Source organism: Molothrus aeneus, chromosome 6, assembly GCF_037042795.1.
Source record: "Molothrus aeneus isolate 106 chromosome 6, BPBGC_Maene_1.0, whole genome shotgun sequence".
NCBI classification, from domain to species: domain Eukaryota; kingdom Metazoa; phylum Chordata; class Aves; order Passeriformes; family Icteridae; genus Molothrus; species Molothrus aeneus.
Genome location: NC_089651.1, coordinates 57,154,133 through 57,178,610, shown reverse-complemented (window position 1 = coordinate 57,178,610; position 24,478 = coordinate 57,154,133). Strand labels below are relative to the sequence as shown.

The window sequence follows — 24,478 nt, the reverse complement described above, 5'->3', positions numbered from 1 at the left end:
CCAGCCAGTGCTGTGCAGCTCCTTCCTGCCTCAGCCTCATTGCTGGAGTCACAGCTCTGACTTTATGGTCACAAGTGGGTAGTGAGATCATCTCTCTCATGAGGTAGATGAGGAAAACTGTAATCACAGACTTGATAGGAATAAAAATTGCTTGGTCTTGGACAGTCTGTCTCTTATTGTAATGCTTGGCCTCAGGATTTCAGGACAATTTTTTTTTCCATATTATTTTTGGTACTGATGTCCAACCCACTGTCCTTCCTCGTGAAAAACCTCACTTCTGCACCCTTTTTTTCTAACTGCTGTTTCACAGAAATTCACAGAAATATTTTGATTGTACTCTTCTATCATCCCCACCAAAAAAAAAAAAAAAAGCCTAAACAGAAAACCAAACACATAAACAAAACCCACTGTACAAATAGGATATGATCTAACTTGGCAAAGCAAGTGTTGGCAGTGGTGTGTCCTTTCTGGGTGTTGTCAGCTGCAACCTACATTCTTTTTGCTGCCTGAAGACTTGATTGTGGCTCCCAGCACTGGACCTCATGGGATTGGAGCAGAGACATGAGCAGTAACATCTGGACACCAGGAGCAAGCATCATACCTTCAGGAATGCTGGGGGAGTGCATGCCTTGGCACTCCTTTTTTTTTTTTTTTTTTTTGTACCTTTGGAAGTATCTAATTGGCTGTGCAGCCAGAAACTGCTGGTGCTTTTACATGATGTTCTGGGATGTGTGTACCAGGGATATGGGGCAATCCCATAAGTGGCTGTCAGGGAATGGGAGAGGGAGTATGTGGGCTAAAGTACTTTTAAACCTTTCTTTTCATCTTTCCCTGTGTCCCAAGCAGGTTCTCTCCTGTGACATGCCACTCATATTTGATAGTTTGCTTTTCTTCCCTGTCTCAAATCATTGGGCAGATCATCTTGCAACATGGAGAGGGGACATGGTAGATTAATACTGGCTGGGTATAAATGTTAGTGCTTTATAATTTCAGTGCTAAGAAACTGCCAGGTGAGGAAGTGAGAGGAGGAAGAAGGAAGTCACTGTGATCAATTCCAGATCTGGGAAGAATTATCAGAGCTGAAGTGCTTAGGCTTTCCCATGGTGTTACAGCCCATGCCAAGGTTTAAAGTTGCTGGATTTAATCTCTCCTTTTTGTATCCTCACTAAGGATGGGTAATGGGATTAGCACTGTAAGTGAGAATATGAGCTGTGTTGGGAACTGTACTTCTAAAGACTGCCATGCCCTTGAGACACACCATTTGAAATCTTAGGATTTCCCAGAAATATTCCTGACAACTTGATCCTGCACAGAAATGAATTCATTGTGATGCTGGCAGGGGTGGTGTGTGCCCCTCAATCGCTTGGCTCAAGGCTTTAAAGTCATTGAAAAGACTGAGGGTTCTGGTGCTTTGGAGCAATTGACTCTTCTTGATGCCTGGACTTCTGTGGAGTCCAGGTACACGTTGTTTATGTGGGTTTTGCTGAGTTTCCCTTGCACTTTCCAAGCAGTGTGACTGCTGTGCAGTGAGCTAGGTCTGTTTCTTGAAGACCCAAACCCCGGTTTCTACCTCTGCTCCTGCCATCCCCATACATTGCTTTCCTTTTCTGTGAAACGGATGGTGTAAGATTTGCTTGGCACCCAGAGGGGCTTTGCTGTCTTTGTTTGGAAAGATGGAGATGTGTGGGAAGGGTTGGATGTGGGTGATGTGTTTGGAGTGCACAATCTCCTGTGCAGCTCCTTCCCTCTGTCAGTGTTGGCTTCCAGCACCGTAGGAATGTGACACCAGCATGGCAGCCTGGGTGACAGCCAGCACTGTGGGCCTTCCTGAAACTTCTACATCCACTTTTTAGGGGTCCAGCTGTCCCCAGTGCAGTAAAGATCAATAAAGGTCTTTTCAACACTTGGTGTTGAAGGGAGGGGAGAAGAAGGAAGGTGCCTGTAAATCAGGCCCTCTGCAGAGCTGTTGGTTTGTGTCTGTACCTCTGTGTTGTGGAATCCCATCTTCCTGGCATCGAGATGCTGAGCACATCTCACTCCAGAATTGTTCTTTTGTAGCTTACAGTGCTCATTATTAGTGATCAAGCATCATAAATGACTGAACTTTTCCATCAGACTGCCTTTTGCTGCAGCACCAGGACTTAACTTTTAACTGTTGTTAAAAGGATGGTATTTGGCTCTTCAGTATCTGACTGAAATGTTTGGAGTAGGAGACAGTTGTGACCTTTCCCCTTTTTACCTGAGGTGTTGAGAAATTTGATGGATTATCTTGAGGACTAATGGATTTTAATGGTTCATGATCTCATCTGCTGTGGCCTGGTTTTAGAAAAAAGAAAGAACTATTGGACAAAAATGGAAAAGCAGCAGTACACCAAATGAATTACATGTAGTAGGAAGATATTTTAAAAATAGTGACACACCTAATGGAGACTCAAATGAGAATAATTTCTCAGAACTTTAGGATTATGCAATAAAGCCTATGAATAACGAGAAAATATTTCCCAGCACTGAATAGTGGAGAACAACACAAATAGGTGAGTGAGCAAAGTTCTGGGGAGCCAGCTGCAGAGGGGATCTCTGCATAGAGATGCAGCTGGTTTAGGGGTTCCTGCTCCTTGGGTTGGGTCCATGAACAGGGTATTGGGGGCTCTGCCCTGTATGCTGTACATCAGTACAACCAGTGGATTGCCCCTAAGTCACCCCTAAATTCTGTCCTGCTGTAGCTGTGCAGTGATGGTCCCTGGGCAACCAACGAGGCACAGAACCTCAGACCATGTGCAGACTGTGCTGCTTAATGTAAAGTCATAAATGATTCATAAAGTCTGCCTAGATTTGTTAGGGAGGTTAATTAAAGCTGAAGGTGAATGCTGTGCCTTGGATGACTTCTCAAGATTGAGAGAACTGTTGTTGCTTCTCTGCCCAGTCTTTTTGTTTCTCCTTCTGTATTTCTGCCTGGTGGCTGTTCTGTTCCTCTCTGGGGCAAACCCAGGTCTCTGGTGTGCACTGGGCTTGTTTTTTCACTGCTCTTTCCTTCCTGGGGGGCATTGCCTCAGTTCTAAGCACATCTGTGTCACTGCTTTACTTTGAGGAAGCTCTGCTCAGCATCTCATTGTGGTGGCCCTTGGAATGTTTCCATGTGGGAAGTGCCACCAACTTGCCTACTTGGCACCAGTCAATGAATTTATTTCTTTATAACTGTAAACAGAAAAAGTGGCACAGTTTCCTGTGTGTTCTGCCAAGTTATGTTGGGTTTGTGTAGGAGACAGAAAATACTCTTGTTGATAATCTCCAGATCTTGGAGATAGAGAAGAGCAATTCCTCTATTGTGTGCTCAGTGATAGACCTAAAACGTGAGCTGTCAGGATCATCCCTTTGCAACTCCAGCTCTACAGCTATGGAAAGATTTTTGTTTTGCTGGTAATAACTGGTTGTTGAGGTTTATTGATATGTTGTCACTGATAATTGAACGGAAATAGAAGATTTTTGTTGTTTGGGTGTTGGTCAATGCTTTGAAGTCCCCTCAAGAGCAGAGACCCTGTCCCACTGTCAGCCTCTTTTACCTGCAGTTGCACACACAGGTGTCTGCAGGCAGATTTCCATACCTTGCATATGCAAAGCTGATAGCCTGATAGCAGCTACTGAATGTCAGCATGGGTGGATTTGCTGTAATCAAGTGTTCAGACAGCTGAAAATGAAGCCCTGCATTTGCCATCCTTTAATTTAGTGGTCCTGCATTGATGTCAGCATTTGCCTTTGGGAAATTAAAGTAATCTATGATTTTCCTTCCCATCCCTTCAAAAAAAAAAAAAAAAAAACCAACTAGCTGTAGGAGGAGGACAAGAGGAGTTGGAAGGAAAATACAGTGATGGACTGGACATGATGGTATTTGGCATGGTGTTACAAAGATGCATGGTGAATAATTAAGGTTTAATTGTGCTCAGCAGAGCTAAAGCTGTGCTTGTATGTGCTTGTGGTAGGGAAAGGCAGCATCCGTCCTGCCCACACAATTCTGGTTTCACACGGGCTGTGGGAGGCAGCTGGGGGGTTCCTGCCCCTTCTCTCTGCTCAGGGAGGCTCAGAGCAGCCTTTTCTCTCTGCCTGGCATCTCCCCTGGCCACCATGTGCTGTCACTGGGGTGTTCCAGCAGCTTTGCTGTTCGTGGCAGTTCACAGAGTCATCCCACGCTTGGCATTTCTGTGCCCTCAGGAAAGGGACCCTCACTAGCAGGGTCTGGTCATCCTTCATGTTTTCTGCTCAGCCCATTGACCAGCCTAGCCATTTCTAGCCCCACACTTGTAGGAGGTTGTGGATGAAAGCTCTCCCCTGTTGCAGACTCCAGTGTGTGCATGACATTATTAGATTCTCCCACGTCCCCCCCATTTTGTTTTGAATTTCACTTAAATTTCTAAAGGAGTGGGTTTTTACTCAGTGCTGGTGCTGTTGGGATCAGTGCCTTGTCTTCAAAAAACTTCAGTACCATGGGGTTTGTAAGCAGGCAATTGTATCCTCTGCCCCTGGCACATAACTTGGGGAAAAGAGTAAAAAATCCCTCTGGAGAGTTGTTGTTGTTGTTTTACTTTGAAAATATAAGGAGAACAAAAACATAATAGTCCCTGAACCAGTTGAGTCTGTTTCTCTCTTTATAACTTTATAACTTATTAATTTTTTTTTTTCAAATATGCTAAAGAGCATCTTCCTGCAACCATTACTTGTAAATCATTCATTACTTTAGAGGTATTTCTCAAAAGCAATATAAATTGCTGTAACACCATAGGAGCAGGCTCTAGCTCCTGCTTTCAAAAGTTGTTGTGTTTTTTTTTTAAGATTTGAAACCTCCTTTTTTATCTGTATTATATTTGTAGCTCTTCAAGCAGGTTTTCTTGACAGGAATTTTCATGGGATAAATAAATCTTGTTCCCACCTCAGCAAATCTCCTGTAGAGGTGGGTGATCTCTTGATGAAACCAGACTAAAATTGATTAAAGAGTCCAGGATTGGCTAAGAGTCATTAGTTATGCATACTTGTTCATGGCTGGTGCACAGCTTATAATTAGGCAGCTCGAATGAAAACAAAAGTAATATTTTAAGCAGCTGTCCTGAAACAAAAACTTAGAATGACAATATTACAGTAATAGCTGGAATAACTGGTTGTGGGAGTTTTGAGAGAGACTGACTTTCCACCCATGTGTGAGTTCAGCTGCAGAGTATGAAACTTTGTTCAGGTGAGCTCTGAGGGCTTTAACACTGGGGGTACCCGGACCTGCTGACTGCAGGTGGGACTGGCAGCTTTTCCCAGTGCTGTCCAGGTCTGCCCCAGCACCTGTGGTGGGAATTGCTGCCCTGAGCACTTGCCAGCCTTTGCAGCAATAAGAAGTTACTTGGTACCCTGTTGTGTGTGTTTGCTTTTTTATTTTTTTTTAGGCACCCTTATTTGAATCTTAAAAAGTGCATGCTGTGCATTTGTAGGAAAAGCACTTTAATGTGTCGGTCTGGAAATGCAAAATCCCCTTTGTACTAGACAGCCCTGAGGATTTTCGAAGGTGTCTGACTTGATAGGCAGGTGTCTGTCAGCCTCAAAAAGTATAAGAGGGACTGATTAATCCAGAGACTGTGTATTTGGCTGAGAAAATTGCCATTTGACCTGTCCAAGGAGGTGCTGCCTTATTAAAATACAGAAAGATCTGACATTCCATAAGCATGATCTGGTAAGAGCTTAAAACAAGAAAGATGACAAGAAATAACTAGAGGCATGTGAAAAACCAGCTCTAGCCTAACCCAAATTTTCAGCTCTTTCGACTGAGCCTTGGGAATTGCCTCTACAAACGACTGATTACATATGCAGTTCTGTTAATTAAAATTAAAAATTATGGAAGTAGGAAGTCAAAAGATATAGCTACTTGTTTAATTAAGCTAATGAAGTCCCTAGGTAGCTTTTATATTTGCTTTACTCACTCCAAGTGTCTGGCCTGTTCTGTTTTTGAAGCTGTGTCAGCATTGACATGCCTCAGAAAAAGGCTGTACTTCTAGGATGGGTATGGATTGTGCCTGTGGGGAAGGAAGGACAGAGCAGCAATGGCAGAAGGGATGTTCTAGGCTCCAGGGTAAACACAGTCATCTCCTGTGTCTGATCCAAACACAATAAAAAGATTCCCACTGATTCTGATGTGCTTCAGATCGGACTTCTCAGACTGGATTATCTGTTGAGGGGATGGGAGGGGGAGAAAAAAAAATATCTTATAAACTTATGTGAGATGTAGTGCTCTTGCCAGGTGCAGTGTTGAAGATGTCTTTTCATCCTGGAGGCCCACCTTATCTACCTCATCTTGAGTTTGGAGAGTGAGCAACTTGCAGGCAGGCACCCTTTGGATCGGCCTCTTCCCATCCTTTCCTGGGGCAGGCTGGGCTCTCTCAGAGGCCAACTCACTCTACCTGCTCTTCAAGTTCAGTGGATGCTTCAGCTGGGTGTTGATATGTTGCCTGAGAGATTACCCTCCTTCTGAATTTGTTTTCCAAACCTCTTCCATTGATGAATCACGCACGGCCAGTTTTTATTATATGAGTGAAGGCATGTGATTATGGAGCCTTGTTTTGGTCTCCCTGCATCTGCTCTGCTCCTGTACTGATTTCTTTTTTTGTAATGCAGAGAAGGGGAGTCAATAACACCTGGCCTGTTGTTGGGAAGGATGTCAGCACAGCCCTTTCCTGGGGAAGGTGTGTGAGATGGTTCACTGGGGCCCCTCCTTGCAGGAAACCAGTCCCTGGCAGCTCCCTTTGAAGTCACGTGGAACAGCAGGATCCCAGCAAGTTCAGGCATGGGGCACCATGTGAGTGGTTTGGGTTAGGAGTGCAGTTCCTAACTCCCAGCACAGTGTCCTGGCAGAGGCTTGTGCCTCACAGTGGAGGTGTAATGAAGCCATGGCTGAACTCCTCATCCTTACCTGCCCCTTTCCAGCTTGCCTGCCAAAATCCTCCAGTGCTCGTTTTCCCTGGTTGGGCTGTGAAGTTCAGCAGAAGTTAAAGCGTGTGCTTAGCTCTGGGCCAAAATCCTGTGCTGTTCTCACAGGTACAGCTGAGCTCCAGCAGTTGATCTTTTCCACCCCTTGTGCTGTGGACCAACGTGCTGCCTTCATTTCCTTGAGGGTGACTAAAGGATTTACTACACTGATAAGCACACTTTCCTCTCCCAGTGAGCTAAAACTTGGCCAAGTTACCTCTAAAACAGCCAGAAAGTCTGTGTTTTTCCCCCTGGTTCTTCCCTGGGGAACCAGGCTGAGGATGAAAGTTCTGGAGAGGAGGGGGTAAGGTGATGATTGTTTACAGGTCTGCCTGCCAGTGGTATGATGCTGCACACCACCAGTTTAGTTTGATTTATTCTGAGATCACTGCACCTCAGAGCAGTCACAGTAACAGGCATGCATAGAATTTCATAATTCTCCTTTGCTCCCAATACAACAGGACTTTCCTTTGGCTTTGATACTAAACCTTCCAGGCATAAGCTTGTGATTCCCTAAAATTAGTTATCCCATGCCAGATCTTTGGCATTAGGAAACTTTGTACATGTTACCCTTTGATGATTGTGTCAAATGCATCTGGATGGTTACATTCCTGTATCACTTCTCTTATGCTATGGTGTAGGAGTTCCCCCTGAGCATCACCTGTGCTGCCTTCAGGCTGTTGAGCTTCTCTGAGCCTCTCCTGCTTTCTTTAAGAATGAATATCAGCTGCTTTGTTGACCCAAACTGATTTCATGGTCTACTTTGGACTTTATCAACTCTGTCAGGATTAATACTGCAACACCCTGTTTCTCTGTAAAAATGGAGGGGTTTTGCCTTTAGTGTCAGTGCTGGGAAATGAAAAACAGAGAAGAAGTGAGGAGTAAAACTTGGCATCTGCGTGGTGCTTGTGTTCCACTCCTGCTGCTGTTGGGAGGCTGGATCCTGAGGGTGTTTGCTGGTGCTGGGAGGTACTGGCATCCCTGGAGCTGTGCCAGCATGGAGTCAGGGCTTGGGCTGCCAGCCCAGCTCGGGTTATCCCTTCCATGGCTGGAGGGCCAGTCCTTTGGCAGCTGCTCCCTTTGGAAGTGCTCAGGTCTTGTTAAGTAACAGAACACGGTGAGAAGCCCTCTCTGTCAGTGAAAGTAGGTGCTGGTGCTGGAAGTGCTTTGGTCACTGGAAAGGTGGTTGAAGGAGGGCTGGTATCAGGAGTTCTTTCTTTTGGGGACACAGTGGAGTGCCAGACTCCTGCTCTGTGGGTCTCTGGTTTCAGCTGGTTCTGGACAATTTCTGCGTGCTCAGCTCTGGCTGCAGTTGCTGTGTCAGGAGAGTTTCCCACAGTGTGTGCTACAACTGTGGCTGCACTGCAAGGCTGAGAGCGGTGCTGAGGGTGTGAAGGTGATGCTGAGGGTGTGAAGCAGGGGCAGGAGCACCGGGGGCTGTGCTGCAGAGCTGCCTGGGGTCACCCCCAGGGCCTGAGCAGGGTGCTGGCTGTTCACACCCAGCTCAGCTCGTGGGGCTGCACCAGCACTGTGGGTCCAGCAAGTGTGAGGAGCTCACAGGTGTCAGCTGCTGCCAGCACGGGGCCACTCTGGAGTGTGGCCATGGCTCTGGTGTCCCCATGATGGTGGGAAGCACGTCCTCTCAGGCAGGTGCTGCTCTTGGGGAGCTGCTGATGTTTCTCAGGCCAGCTCAGCTCTGTGGTCAGACGTTTTCCTTTCAGGTTTTTAGGTCAGGCGTTATTTTCTGTTTCGGGCACATTCCACATGTCTGAGAGTTATCTCAGGTACCGAGTTGGCTGCTACTTAGCTGGTCAAATTCATCCTTAAAGGAGATCACAGCAAGCCCAAAAGCCACTTTTCCCTGTGGTCTGTTATTATTTCATTTCATGGTATGTTATCTTTTGTTGTTTTGTTGCTATCAATTTAAGACTAGAGAAGCCCTCACGACTGTCTGGTTTAAACCCTTGTCTAGGATAAGAATTCCCCATTGGTCCTGCATCCATCAGCGTTGCTGTGCCAAAGTTTCAGCAGCTCCTGGCAGGCTGGGGCTTCAGCCTCATTTGGAGCCTTTCAGCTGTAATTTTTAATTAGATCCCCCTTAGATGTTCTGTAAGAAGATATTGGGTGTAGCTCAAGTCCTCTTGGCTGAGTGCTCTTGGACTGTGGTTCAACATGAGCACAGCTGCTTAGTAGGTGTAGGGGATTTGACTGGTCTTTAATCTTGGAGTCTGGAGGGGAGAGAGATTGTTTTATAACCCTCATAAATCTCCTACTATTGCTTTCTGAATTAGTTTGTTTCTGTTTTGTGAGACTGCTGTAGGCAGAGGACTGTGCTGTGCTAGGGGCAGAGGAATCCTCTTTGCAGAGATGGAGAACAAGGTGTGTCAGGACTTGGGCCAGTTTTTGTCTGTGTCCTGTGTTGAAGGTGGATGATGCTTTTGTTCCATCTCCTGGCCTCATCCCAGATGCTTGAGTCCTGACAATCCTTTGCTTTCAAGACTGAATAAGGAGTGCAGGATTTATTCCACATCCCAGCAGAGATACTGTGTGTCAGAAGAAGGGAGGAAGGATCCTGTTTGTCATTGTGGAAGCAGGAATCTGACATATCCTGTATGGAGACTGGCAGGAAAATGATAAGCACTGAAGAATGGTTTTGGAAACCTAAGTAAGTAAGGATTTTTTCCATAAAACCTGAATTCTTGGTATCCCATAAATCAATTTGCATGATTGTATATTATTATATATTATTATATTTTTTGGAAGGCACTATCTCTTTAAAAAGCTGCACATCCCTCCAGGGAACTGAAATTTAGGCAAAAATGATGCATGATATTGCTGGAGTTGAAATCTATTTGGGAAATGTCTTCAATATTAATGGAGGCAGAGGGTTGTTCAAACACAGCTTCCTGAAACCAGTGTAATATGCAGTGCAAACAAGGACAAAAATTAATATTGAGTCAAGACTAAATATTTGCTTTAAAATTTCCCTGTGAGACTGATTTTAATTATTATGGTTTTTTAGTGGAGAATGTAGTGTCCATAAAATCAGCATTTTGGTAGGATTTTCCCAAGCAGTTGTAGCTTCCCTCTCTTGTGTCCCACTGATAGGAGTGTGTGTGTGTGTGGGGGGACCTGACAACCATAGCTGGAATCATGTGAATGAGATGTTTGCTCATTCTTTTTCCTGAAAATATTTCTTCTGCTCATCCTAACAAATCCCCAGCAGCTTAAATAAAACAATTTCTCTACTTCTGCAACAAATTGTGGGCTAGGGCAATGTATGGCTGGCTGTGCTTCCCCTTCACTTTCCCCAGAAGGCTGTTTTCTCTGGGCTGTGTCAGCATTCTGTTCCTTAACCCTGCAGAGTCAGCCCAGCTCAGACACCTCCTCTCACCTACACTTGTGCAGGTGCTTTGCTTCCATTTCTGGCTTGGCTGTTTGGCTTCTGTTCAGGGTTCACCTTTCTGTTTTTCAGTATTTCAACATTATTGCCTGTTAGGTTCATGGCAGCGGCCTTTTTTGGAAACCAGGAGCAAATGTCTGGGTCAGGGGTGGTCCACAGCCCTGGCCTGGGGAGCTCAGGTTGGTGTTGGGGGTTTATTTCAGTGATGTGCTGGGTGTTCACACTGCAGAGGAATCAAAGGGCTCACAGGGTACAGGAGGCAGCCTGAGCTCATCATTCTGTGGTTGTACAGGAGGAGCAGCGAGGGTTTGGATCAGCAATCCAGCAATTCCCCCAGAAATCTCCATTTTCAAAATTCCTGTTCTGCACAGGTGATCCATACCCACCAGGTGTGATGCTCCTCTGTGCTAATTTTTACCTTGAAATTTGTGGGAAATCAGGGTGTGCCTTGTTACTTCTTTCTTTGTTTTTGTTTTTTTAAGTGAGATTTCTGTGTGACAGCCTGACTCAAATGTCAGGAATCCTTAGCTGGTAAATAGAAAAGAATAAAACAACACCAAAAGCAAGACCTTTATTAAAAATGTATCTCAAAATGAAAAATCTACTCACCAAAAAATAAATGCTTTCTTTCAAGGACAGGCTGACTGATGCTGGGATTGAATCTCTGATCCCTAAAATTATGTTCTGTATCTCTATCTCTATCTAATTTAGATTAAACGACAAGAAGTCCTTAGGTAACAGCACTAACAATTTTCTATTTCCTATGGTTTAAGGCCAAAATGTGATTTATGTAAGAAATCAGCATTTGCCTCAGCAATGATGGTATTTTGAGAGACTGAAACAATTTCACTGAGATAAAATATAATAGAGAGGAAATATCCATGTAGTTCTCGAAACAGCTGCACATGGATCTTTTCAGAGAATTCAGTGTTAGTCCTGCTTCATTCACCTCACAAATTGGAACACTATTAACTGTATTTTATTTTTTTTAAATTATTTTTTTCTCTAGCAAGGCTGAGTTTGTTCAGCACTTCCAGGAAAAATGTAGGACTCAATTTCCTTATTTTTTATGGAGCCCTGAATGCTGAACAATTTGGGCACCAGATGCTTGATTTTTATTTTTTTTTTTCAATTAAGGTGTGCATGAGAATATATACACCTTCAAATATTATCAAATTTCTGCCTCAAAGAAACCAATCTTCTAACATTTCCTTTCCTTTTTTTTCAGGTGGATTTGGAGCCAGAAGGCAAAGTGTTTGTTGTCATAACTCTTTCAGGAAACTTCACAGAAGGTAAGGGACTTGCTCTGGCTTGTTTCCTTTCAGAGCTGGACTGCTCTGTGTCCCTGCCATCAGTTCCAGAGCAATGCAGGCATTTGGATTTTTCAGGGGCCACATGCTGGGGTGTGCCTGAGGCTTCCTGAGTGATGGGGGAAATCTGGAAGGGGCTGTTGGAGGCAGCTGGGGCTGTGTGTGCCCTCTGCTCTGATCTCAGACCTGGGGAGCTCGCTGGTTGTGCTCTCTGGTTTATTTCCCTGAAGCTGTCCTTCAGACAGGCTGTTTTTGTCACTGGTGCTTTTCACCTGGCTGCCTCTCCAAGGGCAAGCTGAGGAGAAAGCAGAGCGTGTTTAAAATGGAACATGTTTAAAACATCTGGATGGGTTTTGTTCTTTAATTGTTCACATCTACTTCATGACCATTTCTGTTTCCTGGGTTCACTTTGCACAGGAAGCTTGCAAGTTTTTAGTGTGACAGCTGCCCTAAAAAAGTATCTGGGCAGTCTTTTTTTTGGTAACTGTATTTAATAGTGTGATGGTTTTGATATCCCTGTTGTTTATTGTGGTACCAGTTATAAGTGTGGATGTGAGCTGTGCTGCAGCAACCCAGGAAATCTCTGTATTTGTAACCAGAGAACAGGAGAATGCCAAGGTGTGCTGGGGAGGCCTGGAGGAATTTCTTGCAGGGATGAAAAGGGCGTTAGAAATTGGCTTTAATGTCCTATGACAGAGCCAGGGATGGAAAGAGAAGAAACTGGAGGGCTTTTACTGACTTACATCCCAGTTAGTATCCACATGCAGGAGTGTCATGCTTGGCCATTTAAAGCATGGTGGGCATGAGCATAAATGCAGAGCGTGTTTCAGACCTGTGCTGGTGGCTGAGCATGTTGCTGACAAGGTCTCAGAGGTGAGAAGTGCAGAACTCAGATGTTTGTACAGCTACTGCTTTCCGAGGGGAATGGAAAACGTTGGAAATAATTTACTTCTCTTTCCTCTGTTGTTCTTGAGGATGTGTAGACTTACAGAACAGGAACATCAAAGGTGGCTCTTGGGTTTTTTCCTGTCTGGTTGTTCTCATGTATGGTCACATTTAGAGTTTCCAAAAAAAGTCTTAATCCAGGGCAAGCCTGATTGCAGATACTGACTTTTCCCAGTCATTGGGTAAAGGAGGTATTCATGAAGAAGGGGTTTCCCTCTGATACGCAGAGAGGTCTTGTTCATAATATCATATTTAATTCTGCTTTTGTCTCTTTTGCTGGAAGTATGGAGGCTCTGAATGCTATTTGAAATTGTAAGGGTTTTTTGGAAAGAAGTCTGAGAATAATTCACGACTTGAAAGCTCAAAAAGTGGCTTCCCACTCGTTCCCCTGATCTGGAGGGCAGCCACTGCCACATCCTTCCTGCTCCTTATGACTTCTTATGCTGAGATGGTTGTTTTGGTTATGGAAATAGCCAAATTCACAGGGTCTCAGGTACCACTGTCTACCTCCAGTAAAGTAAAAGGCAAAAAAATGGGAAAAGAGAGGGAGGAAGTAGGGGGGATAGGAATAAAAATTAGCAAAACCCAAAAAGCTCCCAACAAAACAATTGAGACTGGGGTTTTATGCCCATGTGAGACTGCCTTATTTTGTTTGTTTGCTTACTCAAAACAGGCAGTCCTGGTGGTGCTTGGACTTTACCTTAAGGAGTGGTGGTTTTTTGGTCTGATCAAAAGTTCTTCTGACCAAAACCTTAATTTGGTTCTGCTCACCTACAGCAGGGATGGGAGAGCAGAATGTGACTCCTGGGAGTCTGACAGAGGCATTTGAGGACTGTCAGGATGTGAGGGCAGTATAGCAAACATGCAGCTGCAAAGGGGTCAGTTCTTTGCAGGTTCCCATATGGCTCTTCTGTCCATCACTGCTACCCTGCTGTTTTGAGGCAGGGAGATCTGCCTGTTTGATGTGCTAAAAATACATGTAGTTTTTCAGCAAAAGAAAGGAACAGAGCAATAGGAAGTGAGAGAAGCCTAGAGAAATTATACTTGCCTCTCTTTATTTTCTCTGCTTGCATATACTTGCTGTGCTAAGCTGTATTTGATTATATTAACTACCCTCATTCAGCTGACATTTCCTGTGTAAAGCAACCAGTGCAAAATTAAAATGAAAATCTCCTTACCGTGGGAGGAGATTACCTGTCACAGAAATCACAGAATACTCTGAGTTGGAAGGGACCCACAAGGGTCAGCAAAGTCCAACTCCTGAACACCCCAGGGTGACACATCCCTGGTGGCCCTGGCACCCAGCTGGGGTGGAGGGAAGCACCTTCTCCCCCAGCCATCTCCTCACTGACCCAGGAGCTGTTTCAGTCCAGGCTGTTTTATAGAGAAGGTGAGGACTGACTTCTGCCTGCCATGCTTCAGGCATTGCTTAGGGATTGATTTCCTGCCTCTTCTCAAATGAATTTATTTACTGTTTTCTGGGTTGTCTTTCTTTCACCCTTTTAGGATTTTTTTTTTTCAAGTCATCAAATTTTTTTCAAGTCATACAATTCCTTTTGAAAACTTTCTTATTCCTTTTACTCTGGCTATAAATACGATTTTCCCCCCCACAAGGGTGTATTCAGCATTCCTTACCTCTGTCTCTGTGTCTCATTGCTTCTGCTCTCTTAAAAACAGTGAATGTGCCTTCTCTGAGGTGTGTTTTTGCTGTGGTTGTGTTGTCAGCTGAGGAGCTGAAACAGGAGCAGGGTGCAGTGTGTGGGACCCCACCAAGCTCTGCCCAGCCCTGGGGACTGCAGGAGCTGTGGTTTAACAGAACCCAGAGAGTCCTGCTTCCCTCCCTCCCTGTGATCCGTGTGTGTGCCAGGAACTCTGAGATAATCCACAAGACCTCAACTCTTGCAGGCCCTCTTTAAAGGGAGGAAATCTGCTTTTTTGCTCTCTTACACACGTAGGGCTCTTGAGGTGCCCCGGAGGGTGTTGCTCAGCTGGTGGCATGAATTCAGACCTGCTCCCCAGTGCTTGTTGCTTTTCCCACTGAATACTGGTTTCAGCTGTGAAAGAGCAAACCCTGAATTAGCTCTTCTTGGGCAGGATATGATTGATTTAAAATAAAATCCTTGCAGTGAGTGTGGTGAATCCCTGCTGTGGTTTGTGCCTCCGGGCCCCTGTGAGAAGTTAAAAGAGATTCCCCAGAGCTGGTGATGGTGCTTGTGCCAGGCTGTTTGGCTGCAGCAAGGTCAGGCTGGACACTGAGAGGCCCCAGGTGTGTCCCTGGATGGATTGAACCTCTCCCCTGGAGTCCCAGAGCAGCCCAGGCTCCTCACAGCTTTGCCTGCAAGGTGCCCTCGGTTTGCCACCTCTCTTTCTGTTTGCCCTATTCAATTCTGAGCAAAGCTAATTAAATTAATACAAATGAAGTATTTGACTGAATTAATTAATGAAGCAAGTCCTGTAGAAAACAGAGTGTTTCTATTTTAGTGCTTTGAACTCTTGAAATGTGCCTTTTTTTTTTTTTTCACATTGTCACTCAAAATTATAATTCTGGCTTGGAGTTCAGTTTTAATTTCATCGTTCTAAAATAAGTAATGGTTGTTTCTTTTCTTTCAGTGTCTGTAAAGACAATGACAAATTTGAGTTCTGGGCAAGAAATAGAAAGACAAGAATATTGAAAAGCCAAGTGAGTCGGCAGAGTGGATATAGCACCTGTTACTAAATATTTCATGTTGGTAGGGTTTGCAGCAGCAAGGAATCATAGAATCATATTGGAAGGGACCTTTAGGATCATCTAGTTCCATCCCCCCAAGGGGGAAGCTGAACCTGCTTACCTACAGGTAACCTAAGAAGCAGGTTCAGGAAGCCCAAACCTGTTTCTGGACCAGGAAATGCTTCTTTGTTTTGCAGCTGGCACATTCAAATGGTTTGTCCTCAAACACAGAGACTCCTGGTCTTTTGCTGTCATTTTTCTCAGAATACATTTTTCTAACACAAAGTTTTTAAAAAGAAATAATGTTTTCTCTGACAGGTACCACTAAAGATCTGCAGCCTTGAAGTGTCAAGTGGAACATAAATATTGTGTTAACAAGATCCTTGCTCTGCACTATAATGTAGCTCCTCAGCCCCATAAAATTTCTATTGACAGGTCTGTTATCAGGTTCTTGCACAACAGGGAGGAGAAAAAGAGTTTTACCAATCCTCTATAAACTGCAATAATGACTGCTTTCAGCCTGTCTTTTATAGTTAAGGGAATAAATACTGGAAACTAGGAAGCAGGAATAAAAAAATGCCCTGTTCTCATGCCCTGTTTTTTTGGGCCACTCTTCTCTTTTGGTTTACATTAAAAGCAGAGTTTTAAAGCTTGTAGTAGCCACCACCTAGAAGACCTGCTGGTCCAAACTGAACATATCAATGCAGAATAAGATAAAGTTCTGCTGTCTTTGGTTCACAGTCTGAGGACATGGAAGCCTTTAATGGCTAGCCCAAGTCTTATGTGGCAGAGACCAGCAGGAGACTTGCATTTCTACACTCTTGTATCTTTTTTCCAGTATCTACAAGCTTTTTCAGTGCTTTACACTTGTCACACCTGTGTGCTGTAGGCAAGGGATTTCCAGATCCACTCCATGTTGATTCAGCTCTGCATTTTCACATGGAGATAGGTCAGGACAGTTTTGAGTCCCATGGGGGAGAAAATACATCCTGAGTGTGCCCTGAGAAGACTGAGCCCTTGCAGGGGCCAGGAATGTAATCCACAAATGCTCTGCATCTCTGTGGGGCAGGCAGGAGAACTTCAGTGGATCCCCAGCCTTGCTGAAAGATTTCAGTCAGGTTAAAAAATAAAATGCCAGGTTAAAGAGTAAAAAGTTTCCAGAAGATGATCTTGAAGTCCTGAGCAGGTATTGATCTCCTGGAGGTCACACTCTGCACACCCCAGCAGAGGTTTATCAGCCAAGCAGGGGGAGAAAGAGCAGCTCTGTCCTTGTCCTGAAGCCTCCATGAGTTTCTCTTTTTTTGTATTTCAAAGTGAAACTTTCAAAATCTGCACATTGTGTTTCATGTGTAAATATTGCTGAGAGAACCCGAGAGAACTTACACCCTGGAACTCTGATATGTCACATGTGTCTCTCTGCCTTTAAAAAAAAAAAAAAAAGGAAACAAAACAAGGCAAGTTTGTTAAATTCTGAATTTTCACAGGGAAAAAAAAAATTTCAATAGGGAAGTAAACAAACAAAGCTGTTTATTCCTGGTAGCAGGAAGAGCCAGACCCTAGGAAATTAAATGATTTGCTTGGTGTTTATGGAGGGCCTGTAATGCAGAGGCAGGAGGAGAACAGCACCCCAGCCTGCCCCGTATCCACAGGACTACTTTTATTTTTCAGAAAATGGTCCATGTGAGTCCCACAGCTATTGCAGTGTGTCTAAGGCCAGGAGGTTTTTGTCAGTATTTGTGACTTGCCCAGATCTGCCAACTGCAGAAATACCCAGGCACTGTAAAAATGCAACAAACAGCAATATCAGGGTTAACTTCACTTCCTCAGTGGGCTGTGTTTTGTCTGGGCTCTGAAACCTAGAGATAAATACCCAAGCTTGCAATCAGTGGGATTTCAGTGTTCCTGGCTGTAATGAGGAACAGAGGTTGCTCTGCTTTATTTTCATGTGGTTCCTGGAAGAGGTGATGGTAGTTCCCAGGGGAGATGAAACCTCCTTGGCCTTGGAGGACAGGGCTGTGCTGGAGCTGGTGTTTGTGCTGCAGTGGGGCAGGATGGGGAGTGTGGGATGGAAGGAGAGGAACATGAAGCTATAGGAGGTGAGTGCTGGGATCCAGGGATGATGGCACAGCCCTGGTTGCTGCACCCTGATGCTGCTTCATGGTCATCCCTCTCTGGACCCAGTGTGGTTGAAGGCACCTGGATGATACCCTGGACTGGGATGAAGGGGATGCCCTGATAGTAGCACACCTCAGACTGTGCCTGAATTTCCCAAGACCACAATTTGTGAGGTGCCTGACTGATGGAATAGGTAAATGGCTGTCCAAAAGCTTCAGTGCTTTACCAGGGGTCACTCTGTAAATCTGTGCCAGAAACTACAGGGAAAAAAAAAACAACAAAGCCATGCTGTTCATTTTTTCATCCATCTCTCTCTCTCTCACTATATATATATATATTTACATATACCTTCAGCTCCACCAACTATCAAATTAATATCCAATTTAATATCTGTATCCAGTTTAATATCTGAGTCTCTCAATTCTGGCTGCTGGGGGAAACTCCTGATTTAAGTGGTACCACCCTAGTCAAGGGTTTTCCTTGTGTCTGGGTGCCTGGCAGCCCAGCCTGTCCAGCATGCAGAAGTCCTTGTCCCCTGAAGGTAACAAGTGCTCTTGTGCTGCAGTGTTTAATTACCTCAGTTTACCTGGGAGGTGCTCAGGCATGGTGAGTGCTCCTGGGGAGACCCAAGGGTCCCTCTGGCTCCACAGACGTGAGGAGGATCAGCAGCATCAGTCCTGCTGCTTGGTGAGGGGGTTGTGCAGTTCAATCCTGCACCTCACTGGAGGGGGACAACATGTCCCAAAAAACAAGGGCTGAACTGGGTGTTCAGCATTGGGTGAGCTGGCATGGAGCTGCAGGAATCAGAGCTCATCTTCTAGCAGTGCTTTAGGAGGTGAATACTCACACTTGCATTTTATACACCTCTGGTTTAGGTTGTTCCAGACCATGCCCAGCAGAAAATAATGAGTTTCCTGCTCTTCAGTGCCAGCTGTTTTTGTTTCCTGGAGTGCTCAGCAGCAATGATTCTGTTTGTTTTCCAGAATGAAAAGCTGAATCAAAACAAAGCTTTGAGCAAAGAGATCCTGACGTTGTTTGGCCAGGGTGACCTCAAGCTTGGCAGAGGAAAGAGAGGGAAGGATGAAAGCTTCTGCTGTCCCTGTCTGCTGTCTTTGGGGAATATTTACTCATCTGTGGTGTGGGATAAACTGCATGCCATCAGCATGGCTTGGGGGGCTGTGGACACCACCTGCACTGAGCCACCTCAGTGGCTGCTGCTCCTGGCACTGCCAGCACTGCTGGGGCTGCAGATGAGGGAATAATGAGGCAGTTTCATAATTGAGGGTAAATCTGTCTGTCTGAAAAGGATGCTCTTGGGTTTCCCTGGGGCTGCCTTGAGTGAGGCCAGTTCTGCACCAGCTGTCTGGACTGGGAAATTGGAGCAGGGCTGTGGTTGGGTTTTGGGCCAGAATTGCCCCTGACTGAGCTCAGCCCTGCTCTGGGTGCTGCAGTGAGGCAGGAGGGGAGCCCTAGCAGTGATGCAGAGGAGGGAGGAAGGCAGGAGGTCTGGCTGAGCAGGTGTCCTGCTCTCCTTGCCCCAGCTGCTGAGACAAGGGACAGGGGCACTGAATGGTGCAAACACTGGGAAAAGTTGCTTGGAGAAGAAATAGAGCCATAAAGGTCTGGAAGAAGGACAGAGATAAGGAATATAAGGAGAGAGAAGGAGGCAGGAGATTGGTCTGGGCAGTGGTGATGGATGGGTATGGGCAGGAGTAGTCAGAAGGAAGCAGCTTAGAAGAAGCCCAAAAGGTTAAAGGAGGTGGGAGGAGGAGAGAATATGGACAGAGGGGATTGTAGAGGAGCTGCAGGGGACAGGGAAAGGCTGCAGCAGCAGCATAGCTGTGACCATCAAAGCCAGCTTCTTGCTAGAGCCTGGAACTGTTTTTAATGCCAGAATCTCAGCTCTTTTCTGCCGTCTAGCTGCCAGACTTGTTGAGCATGTGTGTCTGTCAGCAGCACTGATCCCCACACTAAAGCAGAGTCCTTTCCTGGCAAGTGTGTTCTCCTGGTAGTGCTCTCCTCTCTCCCTGGAGCTGTGTCTTCAAAACCACAGCCTTGCTGCTGAGCCAGGACCAAGGAGACTGCTGCAGTTCCAGCAGATGAACTTGCTTCCAATAATAACTTTCTTTGTTTATAAAATGTAGGAAATTGCCCTAGAGCCAGAAACCTTTTCATTTGAAGGATATCACTGGAAAATAAAACTCTCAAAAGTCAGGCAATGCTGAATTTTTGCATCTAAAATGTGTCCTTCCTGTATGTTCACAGTACAGACTTGCAGATCACACTTGCAAGTCAGCAAGGATAAAGGCAGAAAAATGTTTCTTGTCCAGCCTGCCCAGCTCAGAGTTCTTAGGTGTTCAGTTGAGGAGTCCCTACTGAGTGATGGCCTCAGTCTAGTCCTACTCCTGTTGTTACTTGCATTGGCTCTGGTTCTGTGTTTCACTTGTGAATGGGAGGCAAAGTGGGAAAAACAAGCCCATCAAGGGAAGGGTCCAGTTGCATCCAAAAGGGCTGATGACAACTCGAGCATGAAGGCTATGGCAGAGAAATCCCTGTGTCCTGTGCTGTGGCTGGAAAATGGCTCTGTGGGAAGGCAGTGCTGGAAGGAAGGCAGGGTGCTGAGTGGGGGGAGAACTGCTTCAACCTGTGTGAGAGCTGTTGTGACCATCAAACCACGGGCTGGCTTTCATCTCCTGTCATTTGAGCCTAAACAAATTCCCTCCTGAACTGTTCCTTCCCCATTGAAGGGCTGGGAAAACAGATGAAGTGAGGTACAGGTTTTAGGTGTCTCTCACAAACTGTTGGGGAAAGTGACTTTCTTCCTGCTCACCCACATCTACTTTTTTGTTAATTGAGTGAGATGGGAGAGCCCATGGCGAGGCAGGGTATGAATTTACTGCTGTTCTTACACCTGCTGGAAAGGGGCACCTCTTTGGGAGAATGAAATTGATGTCACATCATGGAAATGCTGACACCAGACTGGCCAAGCAGTCTCATGGTGAGTCACCATCCCTGCAAGTGTTCAGGAAACAGCTGGACATGGCACTCAGAGCTGTGGTTTTGTTGACAATCTGATGTTTGGTCAAAGGTTGGACTCAATGATCTTGGAGGTCTTTTCCAACCTTTATGATTCTATGAGCCTGAGCTGAGGCAAGCAGCACCCTCTCCATGTGGCAGCCAGCATTTTTAAAGCTGTATTTGTTTGGGTTTGGGACATCTGCTTTTGAAATCCCAGAGACATATTTCAGAAGTGGAGAAATATGTATTGCAGGGTGAAAACCATGTTTGGGAGGAGATGGGGAAGGGGAGAGAATCAGGTCTGGCTGTGTTAGCTGCTGGGAAGCTGTTGGGGCCAACTGCATTCATTTCCTGAAGGCCTTGGGAAATCCCTCTGGGAAATCCCAGTAATCCCCTGGCACTGGGAGGGCCAGAGCACTCATGGTCCCTGCATCTGCAGAAGTTTCAGGGTGGATTGTGCCATTCCCAGCCTGAGCACTGAGCATTTCCTTGTTGCATTGCCAGGGAAATTGGGGATGTGTTGATGAGAAGAGGTGCTGCTTCTTGGCAGAGCTCTTCCCAATAAACTGGGAATACAAGAGGCTGAATTTATTTTTCTTGACAGATGCTTTGCTGTGGCAGTGTCTTACTCAGCCCATGGTGTGTGGGAACCTGCGTGGGAGAGCAACCTGGTAAACAACCTGCTTTTTAAGGCTGTGGAAATTAGAGGCCTCATTGGCAAGCTGCCACATGGAAATCTCCAAAGTTCCTGGGTCAGCTGTGGGATCAGAGCTGAGCTTGTTGCTGGACCACTCGGGCTCCTCAGCTGTGGGGTGACCAGTCCACCAGGAGAATCCAGGTGTGGCAGGGTGGTGATTCAGGTGTTGATCATCCTGCCCAGCGAGCCCAGGGCCAGTGCAGCTCCAGGGGAAAAGCTGAGGCCTCTCATGACAGCAGTCAGAGGCGCCAGTGGCAGAAAAAGGGGAATGTTTAACTTGTCCTGTTGAATTAGCTTTCCCAGGTACTTTGCTCCTGACTAGATTCCAGTTGTGCTTTGGGATCCACTTGTGCTTTCTCATGGAGAAAAGTGCGGTGCCCTTGGTGAGGAAGGTTTGAGATTTCATCCTAGGGATGGCTGCTTAGTTGAGTAACATGGTTACTTATTTGTGGAGATGCTGCAAAACTTTGGGACCCTCTGAATGCAAGCTGCTGGATATTCCCATCTCAACTGGCTTTTTGTTCATCCTGGTTGCTTTGTGTGATTGTCTTTGTGTTCCATAAAGTGTTCTCCTGCTCCTCCTTCTTTTGAGGTTGATGTTAAACCTGTGTCTCTAGCAAATTGCACTGCCTGGACATAAAAATGTGAGTTTTCAGCAGATTTACTTGATTGTCACACATTGTGTGAACACCCCTGTTTCAATACCAAAGCAGCCAACTTCTGAAGCTGCCCTGTGCCCCAAAAGGGGGATGTCCCCAGAGCATCCACTTGAAAAACAGCTTTAAGCTGCACTTGGTTAAAAATAGGTTTGACTTGGATCTCGTGCTTCCCTGTGTGGGCAGGGCCTGCCAGGAGTGAGTTGTGATCCCTGCTGTGGAAGCACCCACAGCATGTGAGCTGCTGGTGGCTGTGACAGCAGGAGCCCCCAGGCAGCAGGAGCAGGGGGGGTTCAGGATCTCCCTGCCACCAATTCTGCTTTTCTGGAGGATTTTGCACAAGTGATGGGAGCTCTGACTTAAAAATGCTGTCACTCTGTTCCTGCTACTTCTGCAGCCAGTGTGGTTTGAGATCTTCTAAATCAGAGGGCTTCTGGCACATGAATTAATCATGGCAAAGATCAAAGTTGCTCTGTTAGTTTTATTTTCCTGGTTTTAATGAATAATGTATTAAAATGGTTTCCTTCCCTAGTAAATCACATCTCAACGTTTTTCTCTTGAGTTTAGTAAGTGGGAAGGACCAACAGGAGGTTTTACAATGGAAATTTGCTTGCCTAAGCCCAAGGAAATAGTAATGATTGTAATTGTGAGGAGGGAGAGGAATCAGTTTGTTAAGGCTCTGATGCAGTGAGAAGTGGTTTGGGTTTTGTTGGGTTTTTTTTGTCTGTTCTTATGTAGGTCAGTGTGACAGGAGTGGGTTATGGAGCAGGTGAATGCAGGTCTGAGATGGCAGAGAGGGGGCTCCATTGTGAGGAGGGAACAGTGGGGCTGGGGTGACTTTTAGATTCTGCTTCTGCTGGAAGACCGTGTTCAGCTTCAGCCAGAGGGAAGCACCTGTCTGGGATACAACCAGACTAATTTATTTTGCTTTTTGAAACTGTGTCTTGCTGGGTAAGGGACAGTACAAGGTGGCATTCTGGTCACAGTGCCAGTCTGGGGCTCTGATGAGCTCAGTTTCGTGCTCAGGTTTCTCTTCTCTCCCTCAAATCCCCCTTCTGATTTCTAAATAAAATCCTTTTCTCCTGGAGTCTCCTCTCTGTGCCAGCCGAGATGGTTCTTTGCCATTGTTGCCTGAGCCTGGCAAACAAATATATCCTGAGGTTTTGCAAATGAATTCAAAAACTTGCAGAGATGGAATGGTAAGGTTACTCACTATAGAAATGAGTGGAAAGGCTTTTCCACTGACTTTTTTCAGCCTTGTGCAACATACTGTGGTGCCTTGCTTCAGAGCTGTCAACATCTGCAAGCAAATGTCTAAAACCAACTTTTCTTAGGGGAAAAAAAAGAAACTTTTCCAAGAAAAGTCATGTAATAACAAATGTGGAAAAGCTGCTCTGTGCACGTCTGAAAACCTGTGTGGCAGTTGGGATTAAAACTCTATGCAAAATAACCTGCATGTTGTTCATAACAGGTTGGGAGACTTGAAGAGGCAGAAAAATACTTGTTTTAGAGGTTCCCAAGCTGCCTTCTTCCTGCTCTCTCCTGTTCTCACAGAAGTTATGCAAACAGATAAAAAGCAGCTATTCCTGCCTCAGCCCCAGCTCAGGGCTGCACCCTTGGCTTTGCAGCCCTCTCCCCTCCTGAAGATGAGGATGCTCCCAGCAGCCACACACTGGGAGAGCTGCAGAGCTGTCCTGCTCTCCCTGTGCTGCCACAGTCCAAGAGGCTGAAGAAAACTGAGATCCCCCAAAAGTTGCTCTTCTGTCCTAGCTACTGGTACTACCAGAGCTTTGGCATCATTGTGTAATTCTAGAAATAAGCCTGTGGGTTTTTTTTTTTGTCATGCTCACCAGTATTGTTGTGTGAACCTCACTGATCCTGTTCTCATTGCTGCCACACTGAAACATCATCCTTCAGCCCTCAAATGCTGCTATCACTGAGAGCTGAGATGAATTTATGTCCTGGATCTGGCAAGACAACAAGGAAGATGGATCTGCCCTGCTTCAGCACTTGGACAAGAAACAGAGGTCTTGCCTCCAGTGCAGAGTTCTGTGTGATTTGATGCAGGGATGATTACATGTTTGCATTTCCAAGACTGCTGATAGTGTTGTTTCACACTCCTGAGTGGGGAAAACTTTTTTTTGGATTCAGAGCATCATTGTTCCTTCTTTCAGACAATATTGACAGGTTGGCATCTCAAAAGATGAGCTGCCCTTAACATGGCTTTTCTGTGAAGTCCTGGAAGACAGCAAAGTGCTGCCAGCCCTAGCTGGCTCTTTCTCTGATCTTCACACAAAACTTCATCCAGTTTCAGAGGGCAGAACAGCAGCTGGATCAAACATAGGTCCCAGCCTGTGTTTGATGTGCCACATGTTTGCTTTGCAAGGAGCCTCTCCTGGGGCTGGAACCAGAGTGCAGAGACTGGATTGTGCACAGACTGGCAAAGGCAGCAGAAGGATCCACTGCTGCTGGGAGAGAAAGCCCATGTGGTCACTTCTTTGTGGAGGTGGCTGTTTTCCACCTGGCTGATTTATGCATCCAACTTAACTTTTGAGAGGAACTGAAGAAAAGCTTTGTAATTAAAAAAAAAACAGGCTTTCACTCTGCAGCACTAATGTTAGGGAAACAGAATGG

At 45.6% G+C, this 24,478-nt stretch overlaps 1 protein-coding gene across 1 annotated transcript in view; it reads left to right on the top strand.

Annotated features, from left to right (window-relative positions):
- The window catches only part of PRKCH (protein kinase C eta), a 112,621-nt gene that overhangs the window by 15,040 nt on the left and 73,103 nt on the right, over window positions 1–24,478 (top strand). Inside the window, exon 2 of the mRNA XM_066551656.1 lies at window positions 11,625–11,688. Coding sequence (XP_066407753.1) covers window positions 11,625–11,688 — 64 coding nt within the window. The remainder of the gene's footprint in view (window positions 1–11,624; window positions 11,689–24,478) is intronic.